This window comes from Leucopleurus acutus (assembly GCF_964270905.1).
Source record: "Leucopleurus acutus genome assembly, chromosome: 19".
NCBI classification, from domain to species: Eukaryota; Metazoa; Chordata; class Mammalia; order Artiodactyla; family Delphinidae; genus Leucopleurus; species Leucopleurus acutus.
This window is the reverse complement of record NC_139161.1, coordinates 43712455-43726825: the sequence shown is the minus strand read 5'-3', so window position 1 is coordinate 43726825 and position 14371 is coordinate 43712455. Positions and strand designations below refer to the sequence as shown.

Genomic DNA, 14371 nt, shown 5'->3' with positions numbered 1-14371 from the left:
GCTGTTGGACCCCGGCGCGGCTGGTCCGGGGACTCGGGCCTCCTCTCTGACTCCTCCAAGCAGGGGCGGGGCCTTCGGGCAGCCCTGGGTTTCCGGGCGCCTGTCGCACACCCACCCTCCCGGTTTCTCAGGGGACGGGACGAGCTCGGAGCCGCCGAGGGACACCGAGTCTGGGGGAGGCGGCGGGGCCACGAGGGCGGCCGCCCTCGGGGGCGCGCGGCCTCTTTTGTCTGCAGCCTCCCCCTCCCCCGCCCGCCCCGAGCCGCGGGGCTGCGGCGCCGCTGCTGACACGGCTCGGCCGCCGCCGCCACCGGGCGGAGGCTGCGCGTCGCAGCGCCGGGCGGAGGGCGCGCGGCGATGGCGGCGGCGGCGGCGGCGGCGGCGGCGCGGGGCGGGCGGGCGCGGGGCTCGGGCTAGCCGCGGGGCCGGGCCGGATGGCGGGCGGCGCGGGCTGGGCAGGCGCCCCCGCGGCTCTGCTGCGCTCGGTGCGCCGCCTGCGCGAGGTGTTCGAGGTGTGCGGCCGCGACCCCGACGGCTTCCTGCGCGTGGAGCGCGTCGCGGCGCTCGGACTGCGCTTCGGCCAAGGCGAGGAGGTAAGGGCCCGCGGCGGGGGCGTCCGCGCCCCAATCCCCCACCCCTGGCTTTCCCGCGGTTTCACCGGCCCGCTCTCGGCCGAGCCCCCGGGCATCCCCGCCCTGTCGGACCCTCGCTTTCCACCATTAGCGCCGGCGCTGCGAGAGTCACGCATCACGCCCGGGGTGGGGGCTTCTCTGCCTATCTTCCCTACCCCGGGCCCTTGCGGGCCCCTCTGACCGCTCTGCAGCCCACTCGGGGTTTGGGGGGTGGGGGGAAGGAGCCGTCAGATCCTGGTCCCGGGACCCCCGCCCCTTCCTACCCTGCGGAGACCGAGACGCAGAGGTCCGTGTGCGGGAATGCCAGGACACCGTGCGGGGTGGGGTGGGAGAGGGAGGCACGCGCCCCACTGGGCCTGGCCGAGGGAGCGAGAGGACAACTAGGGGCGCTCTGCTGTCTCGGCTCCTTGACTGCACCCAGCCGACCTAGAACACAGCGGGAGGTGTCTGCTTGCGACCTTCCTGGATTCTCGGCCCAGCGCCCGATGACCCCCCATGCGGGCTCCCATGGGCAGGCCTGGCTGGCAGCTGGCTGTGTCGGCTGCGGCAGACCTCCCAGAGCCAAGCTGGGGAGCGGCAGCTGAGCAGTATTTGCAGCGAGGGGTGGGGGGGGGGAGGGCGCGCCGCGTCGATTTAGGGAAAGTAGGAACGGTGTTGGTTGGTGGCAGGGCTGGGATCGGAGGGTGGGTGCTGCCAGTGGGGTGGGCAGAGACAGGTGTGCTCTCATGCCATGGGCACAGGGACAGGTGACTATGTCTGGGGGAGGGGGTACGGCAAGGCACCCACCTGGCGGGAGAGCATCCCCACCCTTCTGCTACTGCCCACTCTGAAATGGTCAGGAGACGAAGCCCTGAGTAGTGAGTTTCCAAGGCCACCTGAGGCCTCAGGCTCTGCATGGGCACTGGCTGGCATTCTGTTCTGGGGACAGCTGGGGCCTAGCATTCCAGAACATAAGAGAAGCCAGGGCATGCCTGGGTTGGATCGATGCCTCCCTGTCACCTGGCAAGGGGGAGATGATAGGTAATCATCTCTGCATGGCCGTTGGGCATGGCTGGGACCTGGGAGTCCCTGAGACCAGTAAGTGAAAGAGGGTGAGGCAAGTGTCAAGTTCGAGAACTCAGGTACCCCATCCCAGGAGGCTCACTGCTACAGCCCCTTTGGAGCCCACCCTCTCCCTCTGCTGGGATTGGTTCAGGACCGTTTCCTGCAGCCACCCGGTCCTTCTCCTTCCCAAAGGCTGGTCAAGCCCCTCCCCTCATCAAGGCAGGCTGAGCAGACCCCAAGCCTGGGGAGAGCCCCAGTCCTTCCTCTCAGGACACAGGCTGCAGGGGAGAAGTCTGGCTCTGGCTGGAACTGGAGTTCCAGAACCGCAGTCTCACTGGTGGGAAGAGCTTCCCAGCAGGCTCTGGCAGGAGGCCGCATGGGCTCAGTGGTGAGCCCCTAACAAGCCCCAACCTTATCCCTGATCTGGACAGCTCCTCTTCTTAGAGCTTCTTCCTCATACACGCTGGAGCCAAACCTGCTTGTCACTTAGTCATCGTGGTTCTGGACGGGGACTCACGTGGGTCTCTCTTCTACGTGGCAGCCTTTAAATATTTGAAAACAGCGCTCCTGTCCCCTTCCCACTCACTTCCTACCATCCTCCCTTCTCCAGGCCAAATACCCCCTGTTCTTGAAGCCCCAGACCATTTCCATACAACCTGGCAGGGACCAAACCTCTGGCTTCCAGCCCTGAAGCCACCATCGACTAATTGTGTGACGGAGTTCTCCTAGTAATGACATGGAGGGGCTGGACCAGGAGACTCCAGGACTGTTCCGGCCCCAACACGTCTCACACACACAGGTGGCTCAGGGCGAGGTGCCTTTGGAGCGGTGCACTCATGTCAAGTTTCTGGCCACTGAAAGCCCCAGGGATCTTTCTTAGCGGCCTCTGCCAAGATTCCCCTGCATCCTGGAGGAGGGTCAGTGAGTTTTCTTTTTAAAGCATAATCTTATATCATTACAGAATCAGTTTATATGCTCTGCGGGAAGTTAGAAATATGGACAAGCAAGAATAAAATATGTTCCCATCTCCCAGGGAGCCTACCTGTGACACCTTGGGCACATCCTTCCAGAGCTGTTTCTATGCAGGGAGCCTACCTGTGACACCTTGGGCACATCCTTCCAGAGCTGTTTCTATGCTTATATGTAGATTTTCTCCATAAAATGAGGTCATGCTGTGCATACTGTCTTGTAACCTGATTTTTTTCCAGTAAATGATCAGCACTTTCCTGCTTCAATAAATTCTCATCTCATTTAACATGCACACCTTATCCAGATTTCTCTATTTGGCCCCAAAACATCAATCTTTGCTGTTTTGTTCAAACCAGTTTCCTCGCCAGAACTGTGCAATGCATCCGGTTATTCTGATCTCTTACTTTAATGCAATTCTTTTTTTTTTTTTTTTAATTTGAATAACCCTGACTTGTTGAAGAGATCAGGCCTGTTGTCTGTGTCAGTACTTTCTTAAATCTAAACCTGTAACTTGGACCTTATCCCTGTTAAATTTCATCGTGTTCATTTCCTCCCATTGTAACAGACAATAGAGAGAATTTACAATCCTACCTTTGTCACTCCCATGCTGTGCTGCCTTCAGGCTGGAGAAGTGGGTGCTTTATGTCTCAATCTGCCAGGCTGGTGTAAACCCAGGGCAGGACCACGGACAGAGCCTCATAGGGGTGGTTCTGTTCACACTGTGTTACTGACCGAGACCCACAGAAATACATTTTTCAGCCCTGCTCGCTGCACACCAAATTCACACATGCACTGCAGAATAGGGATGTCATTTCCCCTTCAAAATGCTACGTTTTCTGGCAGTTTCTATCTCATTTGTTTAAAAATCACATAGAGACCTTGATTTCCCGCCCCGTACCCGCCGCCAGTGCTCTAGGGTGGAGAACTCTCATTCATTAGATACGGAATTCAGTGAATTTATCAGAGCTGATTATCCATATTTTATCAACTACACCCAGAATGCCAGGGACACCAGAATCAAATGCTTTGCAAAAATCAAAATATACTAGGTTGCAAAGTATAAAACAAATATCCATGAGGCCACACTAATATCAATAAATGATTTAATATTAATAAATAAATACTAGGAGAGTCTCCCATACAGAACAAATTAATTTATGTAGATAATTCCCTACCAAGGAGGTGCAGCAAAACCCCCCACCCTGTAAGCGTCAGGTATGCATATGACTACCTTCTAAAGAGGACACTGTGGAAAGGGGGGAAAGGGCAGCTTTACGGTGGAGAAGCCTGACACGACTGCCTCAGCCGGGTCACCAGGATCAACAACAGCAGTGATAAGTCAGGTAGGTAGTATGCACCCTTCATACGATGTGATGGGAGAGGCACCTTACCACTGTGATCCCCCACCCAGACCCATCACCCCCATCCAGTCATGAGAAAACATCACAAAAATCTCAGCAGAGGGACATTATTCTACAAAACACCTGCTTAGTGCTCCTCACCTTTGTCCAGGTCATCAAAACCAAGGGAAGTCTGAGAAACTGCCCTGGCCAAGTGACGCCTAAGGAGACGTGACAACTAAATGTAATGTGGGGTCCTGGGTGGGGTCCTGGAACAAGGAGAGGACATCAGGCAAAGACTAAGGAAGTCTGAATAAAGTACAGACTCCAGTCAATGATAATGTTATGGGGCTTCCCTGGTGGCGCAGTGGTTGAGAGTCCGCCTGCCGATGCAGGGGACACGGGTTCGTGCCCCGGTCCGGGAGGATCCCGCATGCTGCGGAGCGGCTGGGCCCGTGAGCCATGGCCGCTGAGCCTGTGCTCCGCAACGGAAGAGGCCACACAGTGAGAGGCCCGCGTACCACAAAAAAAATAATAATAATGTTATGTATGTATCAGGTTTGCCTCCGATATTCCCCTAATTTATTGACTTGGGAATCATAGTAGAAAAGAGAAGACAAGGACATTCGATGAAAACATGAGTCGTGTGTGAGAACACAGGTTGACGTTTCAAAGCATGTGAGGGCGCTGTCCCAGCCCTGAAAGTCTGGAATAAGTAGGAGCAAGACCACTGTGACGAGGACGAGAAATGATGGCCCAGGGCCCTGAACCCGTGCTGACCTCTGATAGCTCGCTTTTGTGTCTAACCTCTCTAGGGCTTTGGTTACTCATCCATAAAACGGGGGTGATAACTGTTCTCATCCCATAGCGTTATTGTGGGGCTTGAACACGTTAATACACGTAAAGTGTTCAGTATCGGGATGGGGTAGGCCCGCTCTCAGAATTGCTGCTGCTCTTACTATTGGTGTTTTTGGTAAACATTTGTGAGCATCTTTGAGAGGCTGTTCTAGGCTGGGGCGTTCTTGGGGGTTGAGGTCCAGATCTGCGAACAGTCCCTGGTGTTCTCGGCCCACCCTCCTTGTCAGCTCTGAGCTTCCAGCCCTCCCGCATCTGTGAGTGGAAGGCTTTGGGAGCACCAGAGATATCTTGGGCCACATCCCTGGTAAATATATTCTTCTCCCTTTTCCAGTTTGAAAACCATCCTTCTTCCTAGAAGCATGGACTCAAAAGTAGTTGAGTGGTGTCTCTGCCATTTGTTAACCAGTACCATCTCCTCTGAGCAGTGGCCAGTCCTTCCTGCTGGGAAGCGTGGTGTTAATTATTTGGGGGCAGTGACTCAGCTTTCGCCCACCTGGGACTAGTCTATAACTTCCCCGCTTCTTTGCAGGTGCCAGAAGCAACTGGGGCATCGTGCCTCCTTGTTCATATTGAGCAGAAGATGAAATAAGGGGTCAGACTGAGCTCCCTTAGTCCCCAAGTCCCCTCTGGACGAAGGACTGCCGCAAGGGAGATGCTGGTGCTGGCTGGCTTCAGCCTGAGTGTCTGAACCGGCAAAGGGGTTGGGGTTCTAGGTGGGCCGAGACTTATCAGGAGACAGTCCTGGGGCTGCCAGGGGAGGGAGAGCCCTGAAGTAAAGCTGGGTCTGCTCAGGAGAGGAGGGGACAGGATGCTGGGGAAGAAGCAGTTGTATCCCTACATCTGTGGCTGGAGGTGGGAGGTGATAGGAGGAGGGGCTAGAGGGGAGGGCGGGGCCAGATCAGGAAAGCCTCAGCCGTTCCCTGTGGATGGTGGGACGGTCCAGGCAGCAGGGTCAGAGGTGTGCTTGAGAACAGGGGCTGGATCCCGGAGGGGAATGTGACAATTGGCCTGAGAGGAAGAGGGTCCCGACCTGGGCAGTGGCAGAGGGTGCAGAACCGACAGGGGTCCAAAAGGCCTGCAGAGCCCAACACGCCACTCCTGGAGGGAAGAATCTAAGGCTCCTTTGGAGAACAGGCCCCCTCTAAGTGCCCCACCCTAATGGGGCCATGGTGGGGATGACAGAGCTGGCAAAACAGAAGGAAGGCCCAGGTTCTCCGAGCCTCGAAGGAAAGGTCGGGGTGCCTGTGACCCATGAGTGGGGAGCAGGACAGGAGTGGGGCCCAGAAAGACCTTCTCTTTCCTGTGTTTGTGCCTCACCCGGGTGCAGCCGGTGCCCCTGAGCTTGGAGGTCACTGTGGAAGCCAGGCTGAGGCTGCGGTCCCTCGCGAGGCGTAGGGAGTGAGCGCGAGGCACCAGGCTCCGGGGGCGGGCTGGGAGGGGCCAAGCCCCAGATAGGATGCCCAGTGCTCTTAGCCCACTTTGGCTGTGCTGGGAGGAGGGGCGTGAGAAGAGCGTCCAGGGGGACTGGTCCATCTTGTCAGGCAGTCTTGACACAGCCTGAATCCATGTGGCAAAACCTCTCTGGGCTACAGCTTCACTCCCAAGATACCGGGATGTAGAGCAGGAAGAAGCTCCAGGTCGTGGAGGGCTTGGTGGAGGGCGGTGTGGCCCGTGCCTCCCTTGTTGAGATCTGAATGGAGAAGTGGGGTAGAATCAGGCCTTCCAAACAGCAGGACACGCCCTCGGCCCGGTTGCGGTGGGTGGAGACTCTCAAAGCCCAGACAAGCCCCAGCATGGGTGTCGGCCATTCACCCTGTGAAGAAGAACTTACCCCTTTTCCCAGGGGGATGGTGAAGGGTCACCAGGCTGGGCAGGCGGAGCGGCTGTCGGATCCAGCCTTGACTCTGAGGCCCGGAAGCTTTCCCCTGCACCTGGAAGAGAAGCAGAGGAGCGAAGAAGGAGAAGGGAGATGGGGAGGTGTGGGAGCAGGGCAGAGGGAGGAGTGCCTCCCCTGTGGCTGGCGGCTGAGGAGGCAGAGCCGGGAGGGAGGCTGCACCTCCAGACTCCCGCGCACGGGGAACCCAGGACCCTGCTGGGTGGTGGATGGCTGGCTGAGGACCCGCTCCTCCTTCCGTGGGCCAGGGCTCCACTGCCACAGCCTGAGGGGGCAGTGCGGATTGGGGGCTGACGCAGCCACCAGGTGCCTGGCGGGTCCCACCCAGGTGCCCCACCCCGAGCGCCCGTGTCCACGGGTCCATTTGTAGGGGTTTGGGAGGGGGGCTCTGCCCCAGCCCTGGACTATGTGTGGGTGAGTCGGGGCTCGTAGGGTGGAGAGGGGCTGCTCCTTTGCCTCGTGCTGCAGCGATCCCTTTGGCCCACCCCGCGGCCGTCCGCACCCCGGGGCCTAGAGCAGTCCCCCCAGGTGGAGCACAGAACGGGAGGCTGACAGCTGGCTGCGGTGGACAGTTAGAGCTGGGTGAACCAGATCTGGGGTGGGATGGAGGGGAAATGCCCTCTGGCCTGGAAACAGTGAATGTCATGCCTGGGTGAACTGCTGTCCTCCCCCGACCTCACATGATTGGGTGAATGTCCTGAAATTTTTAGAGTAGCCTTAATGGAAATACCTTTTGCATTGGTGGTTGGTGGTTGTCTTAATACATGTTTCCAGGATTTTTGTTGTTGTTGTTGTTGTTGGTACGCAGGCCTCTCACTGTTGTGGCCTCTCCCGTTGCGGAGCACAGGCTCTGGACGCGCAGGCTCAGCAGCCGTGGCTCACGGGCCCAGCCGCTCCGCGGCATGTGGGATCTTCCCGGACCGGGGCACGAACCCGCGTCCCCTGCATCGGCAGGCGGACTCTCAACCACTGCGCCACCAGGGAAGCCCTGTTTCCAGGATTTAAAAAGGTTTTTTTTCGATTAATATCTTGCATATGTACTCTATGCCAAAACTCTTCCAGGCTCTGGGAATCAGGAGTGGCCCGGAGCTTCCATGGGGGAGGGGCTGGAAAAGAAACTGACAAAAGGAACGACAATTACTGTTGGGTGGAGGAAGGTACAGGACTAGGAAGAAACAGAAAATACTGAGACAAAAAGATTTTTGCCCTTAGAATGACCACGGATGGCCTCTCTGTCATAGATGAACATTTAAGTAGGGCCTGGACTGAAGTGGGGGGCTGCGCCTTGCCGAGATCTGGGGGCAACTGATCCGGGCAGAGGCAGGAGGGGGCCTGGGGGTTAGAGGTATGGCAAGAGGACTTAAGGGAGAGGGCAGGGGCTGGGCAGGAAGACCAGTGGGGAGGCTGTCACTCCATGCAGGTGAGACTTGCTGGAGGCAGAGCAGGGGTGCAGCTGCGGAGACGCGGCTGGCTTTGGATAACTAGAGCCCATTGGAAGTGGGTGTGAAAGGAGAGAATTTGGAGAACTCAGAGGCTGCCATTTTCTGGATGGGGAAGACTGAGGCAGGAGGCAGGTTGGGCAAGGAGTCAAGGAGTTCCACGGTGGCCTGTGGAACCTGAGATGCACCTGGCGTCCCAGTGGGGCTGTGGAGCCGGCAGTGGACAGATCCCAGGAATGCGCCTCAGCCCTGCTCCTCCGGGCAGACCCTTGCCTCCTTCTACCCTGGCCCTTAGGTCTCCCTGCCCATGACAGAGAAATGAAGGAAGAACACAGAACCTGATAAGATGGGATTCAGCCCCCTTTAAAAGCCAGGCTTGAGTTTGGGGGTCCAAGGACTCAGCTGGACTGGCTTGGGGCATCTCATCTTCCAGACCAGAGGCATCTTCTAGGCAAGATGCTACCCGTCTTGGGATGCTGACTGCCCGTCTGCCCAACCTCTCAGTCTGAGAGCTGCCCTTGCCTCCTCCTCGCACAGAGTAAGAACTGGCTAGAGCCGTAATTCACTGCCTGAATGTGCTGCTGGTATGACCACTGGCCGTCTCCAGTGGATAGGTTGGAGCCACCCCCCCCAACTAGACTTGGGCTCTTTGCACCCTTCTGCCCCTCCCTGTCTCCTGCATTCCCAGCATCTTCTGATTCTTGGAGGCCCCCCAGGAGCCATAGCTTAGGGCCACCAGTTCTTTGCAGACCACCACTCCTGGGGTCACTGCTGAGGGACCCATTGTCCGTAGTTGCACGCTCCTGGGGACAGGGAGAGCAAAGCAGCTCGGAATCCAGAAGTGTGTATACCACTGTGATCAAGAGGAGAGTGGGCCTCCTGGTCGCCACAGCCCAAACTGTAGCTGTAAGGATCTCTGAGTTCCCTCTAGACCTGAGACCTTGAGTCTGACCCACACCTCGCTTGCTGTGGCACAGAACTCAGAGAAGATTGCCAGCTTCCTCCAGAAGCGTTTGTTCATTGCACATAGGCCTCTAGTGGGCACTGTCCCCGGGAGAGATCCCAAGTCTGAGGCTAGTGCCTGGACAGGGTAGTCAAAGGGTTGATTTACACGAAAACAAGAGCCGAAAGGGGAGTAGAGGTCCATTCAGTGCTCGTGTTGCTCCAGAACAGCCCTGCCAAGAGATGGGGACTCACTGCCTGCCGAGGCAAGGCCGTTCCATCTTGACAAGCTCTGGTGAGTCCTCTTTCGTACAGTGAACTAAGGTCTGTCTCCTAGAACTGCTGCTCTTCATTCCCTCTACCCATCCATGCAACTACCTACCTGCCCATTCAATAATGCATCCATTTATACATTCACTTATCCATCTGTCTACACATTCATCATCCCCTCCATCCAACCATCTACCTGCCCATCCATCCATCCATCCATCCATCCATCCATCCATCCATCCATCCACCCAGCCATCAACCCAGCCATCTATCTACCTGCCCATCCATCCATCCATCCATCCACCCAGCCATCAACCCATCTACTTATCCATTCATTACCCATCCATCCGTTGGTCCATCCATCTGTTCACGCACCCTTCCACCAGCCTCCCCATCTGTCCATCCACCACCCAGCATTTATTGAATATCTGCATGTGCAAAGCCTAAGCCCAGATCCAGGGATGGGGACTGGCATTTTCAGGGAGTGACAAGTGGCTCGCATGGTGAAGGCACAGGAAGGGCAGGAGGGTGAGAGCTCAGGCTGGAGCAAGGGGTCAGCTGGTGACCTCAGGGACCTTAGGGAGGGCTCAGGGGCTGGGGCTGTGAGACTGGCTCAGATGAGTTCTGGACAGGCAGCAATACACCAGCACCTGCCTACCCTCACTGGAGTTAGCTGTTTCTATGATTTCTCACTTCCCACACAGGCCATTGGGTCTGGCAAGGGCTGAAGCCTTTCTGAAAAAAGAGAAAGCCCAGGTTATTTAAGAGGTGCTTATTATGACGGGTGGGCCTCAGTTTCCTTCTCTGTAAAATGCTGGTCAGAACCCCTATTTGTGGGACTGTTTTGAGGAAAGGAGATAATACATTAAGGCCGGCCATGACGCCTGTTGGCGTGGTCTCTGCAGCCCACCTACTCCATGACCCCTGTTGCCACCCCCTGCTGCTCTCAGCCCCAGGAGTGCACCTCTGGCCCCTTTCCTCCACCTGGTACTTTTCCAGGCCTGACCTCCCTTGTTCAAGGGCCAGAATTTCTCCTGCGGCCACTGGTGACTCTATGGACAGCGGAGGTGAGGGAAGGATTGGTGTAGACTGCCTTCGTGTTTCTTATTCCCTTCATCCTCGCAATAGCCCTGAGGATCTGAGAGGTGATGGGAGTTGTCCAGGGTCCCACAGTAACTGGAGGAGCTGGGATGTGAACCCAGGTCTGTCCGATTCTAAAGCTGCCTCCTTAGCTGCCTGCCGTTGGAGGGTTCCAGGTTCCAGTGTCAGGGGAGGGGGAAAATGATCAGATCTGAGTTTCAGAAATTTGACATAGAAACTTCCAATCCGAGGCTTCCTCTGGTTTTCTAAATCTGGGGTGGTCTGGCTTCCAGGGGTGGAGCAGCGCCAGACAGGGGCTGTAACTAGAAGTAGATTTGGAATCTGCAGGGTGGGCAGGCACTGCCTGTAGGTGGGGCTGCGGGCAGTGTGCCACCCAGAAGATGCTGTGGAAGGTGGCAGGGGGCAGCAGGAGCTGACTTTTCAGAGCAGAGAGAGGCTGCCTGCAACCACGCCCTGAATTATGCATCGCCACCACTTCCTGTGCAAATGGTGATTAAGAGCCCCGGGAGGCCAGCATTTCTCTGGCTGCTCCGGTTTCCTGCCTGGCGCCCTTCCGCAATCCTCTGCAGTCCCAGATGGGTTTGTAGCAGGGGCAGGGCCCCGACTCTCAATCCGGACACCCCGCCAGCACCCAGTCCACGTTCTCCGGGCTCCTCCATCTTCTAGGCTGGCACTGCTGTCTCCTCCCAGCCACAGAGGCCCTGTGGCCCCAGCTGGCCTTGACCCCTCGTGCTCCCCATCTCCTCCACCTCCCTCCAGTGTCTCTGTTCAGGCCAGGTCAGCTTTAACTTTCTCTCTGTGCTACAGAGAAGAGCTTGGGAGCCGGGGCCCTGGCATCAGGCTCACCTGGTTTGAGACCCGGCTCTGCCACATTCTAGCTGCGTGACCCTGAGAAGTTACTTAACCTCTCTGTGCCTCAGTCTCCTCATCTATAAAGTGGGGATAATGTTAGCCACATGTGTTTGCTAATGTGACTGTTAACCACCACTGACTCTAGGTTTTCTGGGTGGGCTCTCCATTTCCATTCTTTTACAGATCTCTTTGAGCACCCGCTCTGTGTCAAGTCTGGTGCTGTCAGACCAAACTTGGGTCCACTCGCCCGATCTCAGTAAAGCCAATCTACTGACACCGGGTTGTGGTGAAGGAAAGTGCAGTATTTACTGCAGGCACCAAGGCTGGAGTCCAGGCAGCTAACGCTCAGAAGGCCTGAACTCCCCAGTGGTTTTCAGGGAAAGGTTTTTAAAGACAGAGTAAGGGAGGGAGTTGCAGGGGACAAGATCCGCTCGTGGACATTCTTCTGATTGGTTGGTGGTGAGGTCATCAGGAGTCAACGTCATCAGCCTTCCGGGTCCAGCTGGTCTGGGGTCTTCATGCTCGTGGTCAGCATGCACTTAACTTCTTCCTCTTGGTGGGGTTTCGGTATCTGCATAATAGCCCAAGGCCATGGCTCAGAATATTCTCTCTAGCCCTTGAGGAGGAACTAAAGGCCCTTGACTGTGTTTAGTGGCTAAATTATTGTTATTTTGTCTGGCTTGACTGTTTTCCTTTGTTTCTGCCTTCTCCCACTTCTCTGATAAGTGTGCTCTTTGGAACCCGGGGAAAGCCTCAGAGGCTCAAGTTTTTCTACAAGTAAGAGGCAGGTGAGGACATGGGGGTGGTCTGTCCTGGAGGCCCCATAGGGTCCTCCTCAGTGACAGTGTGAGAGGATACGCAGAGGGAGAGGTTAGGACTCCTCCCCTGAGGGAGCTCGCTTCTGCGTGGGAGGGGCCTCTAAGATAGAAACCTTGGTCCACCTGTGAGAAGGGCAGGGCTGGAGGCCCGTTTAGGTGTAGTGGGGTGTGAAGACAGCAGATTCGCTCTGTCCGGAGATGGAAAAGCCTTCCCAGAGGTGATGCCGGGCCTGAGTCTTGAACACCAGGGTCCACCAGGGCAGAAGGGAAGGATGGCTGTGCCAGAGGAGAAGCATACCTGGCAGGAGGCGGACAGGTGAGAGAGGGGAGGGGCTGACCAGGCAGGTGGAGGCACAGTGGAGAGGACAGGGTGGATTTCATCCCGAAGGTTGAAGCTGAGGGTGACGTGTCTCTGTTGTGTGTTAGACAAGCCCATCTGGAATCATGTGGGGCGGGGGAAAGCAGGCCGAGCTGGGAGGCCTCTGCTCCGGTCCAGGGACAAGGAGAGGGGCGTTTGAGCTGCTGGAGGGAAGGGGAGGGTCAGAGGGCGGCTGCCGGGCCGTCTGCAGGACCTCACAGCACGGAGCTGGGGCAAACAGGACAGAGCGTCCTTTCATGAGTCCTTTGTGACCCCACCTAGGTCACTGGGTGATGGGGCCCGAGCCCAGGTGCGGGTGCATGCCAGCTCCAGGACGCTCACACGCCTGGGCAGCTCCTGGGGCTCCCCGGCCTGCCCTCCCTCTCAGGAATCCTCCCGAGAGCAGCTGCTCTTTATTTTTAAAACAAAGAATTTCCAAATATTGTTGTCATTTTATAAACAACTCTAGAGGACAAGAAAGCGAACTAGCGTTAAGCTGTATTTTTAGACCTCAAAATCTATGTCCTGTCCTTAGCGGTCACCCACACGCGGTCGTGACCAGTGTATATGAGCTCTTTGGGCCCCTTTCCGTCTAATGATATTTCCTGTGTCTGAGTCCCAGACAGAGCCACGTCACCTCTCTGCTTAAACCTGGTCCAGGATTGACCATCCCATCAGTCACTACTAATGTCTCCACTGCGTTCCATTCTGCCGGGTACACCTGGAGGGGAACCTGGGCAGGCCCGTCAACCCCTGGCTCGCCAGCAGCCTCTGCGGGGCCCAGCCCCTGAGCTGGTACGGGCGGGGTGGAGCCCAAAGAGAGCAGTGCTTCCAAAGAGTGGACGTGGCGGGTGAGGAGGGAAGGATCCTGGGCACCCCCAAGCCTGCACTGCATGCTGGGCTGGACCTCCCTCAGTACCACTGACCATCCCCTGGGTCCCAGCCTGCTTGGCCTCTTCCCGGCCCAGTGCTTGGCTGCCAGCCAGAGGACTGGCCTCTGGTGTGGGTTTCTCAAAACCCCTGACCCCAAGTGGGCACTGCTAGGGGGCACCTGCTCCCGTGTTCTAGACACTGAGTGGGTGGAATCGAGAGCCTGTTTGCCCGCTCATGTGGACACAGCCATTTGGGGCTTCTGGCCGCGCCTTCTGGGGCCGCGGATGGTCTTTGTTTCTCCGTCAGTCTCCTCCCCTTTCTCCCTCCTGCCTCCTGTTTGGCCGAATACCTGACCTTGCCCGAAGCATGAGGATGCCCGCTTCTCCCGTCTACACTGAGTATTATTTCAGATTTGTTTCTCCAGTTTAATGAGTGTATAGTAGTATTTCAAACTTGTTTAAATTTTCATTTTTAATTGCTAACGAGACCACATTTTTTCCATGTTGCTCTTTATTCTTGGTATTTCCTTCTGCATAAACTGTTATGTCCACCTCTGTTGAGCGCTTATCAAGGGGAATTTTTATTTTGATCTTTATAATTTTATTTTTTATTTTTTTATAAATTTATTTATTTATTTTCGTCTGCTTTGGGTCTTCGTTGCTGCGCGTGGCCTTTCTCCAATTGCGGTGAGCGGGGGCTGCTCTTTGTTGCGGTGCACGGGCTTCTCATTGCAGTCGCCTCTCCCGTTGCGGAGCTCGGGCTCTAGCGCGTGGGCTTCAGTAGTTGTGGCTCGCGGGCTCTAGAGCGCAGGCTCAGTAGCTGTGGCACACGGGCCTCGTTGCTCCGCGGCATGTGGAATCTTCCCGGACCAGGGCTCAAACCTGTGTCCCCTGCACTGGCAGGCGGATTCTTAACCACTGCGCCACCAGAGAAGTCCTGGATTACATTTTATTACTCAAAAGTTCTACATTTGAATATTTC

General features: G+C 56.6%; 1 protein-coding gene across 1 annotated transcript in view; it reads left to right on the top strand.

The window, feature by feature from the left end:
- The first annotated feature begins 417 nt into the window (after positions 1-417).
- The window catches only part of RAB11FIP4 (RAB11 family interacting protein 4), a 112315-nt gene continuing 98361 nt past the window's right edge, over positions 418-14371 (top strand). The window contains exon 1 of the mRNA XM_082860048.1: positions 418-593. Coding sequence (XP_082716174.1) covers positions 435-593 — 159 coding nt within the window. The 5' untranslated portion in view covers positions 418-434. The remainder of the gene's footprint in view (positions 594-14371) is intronic.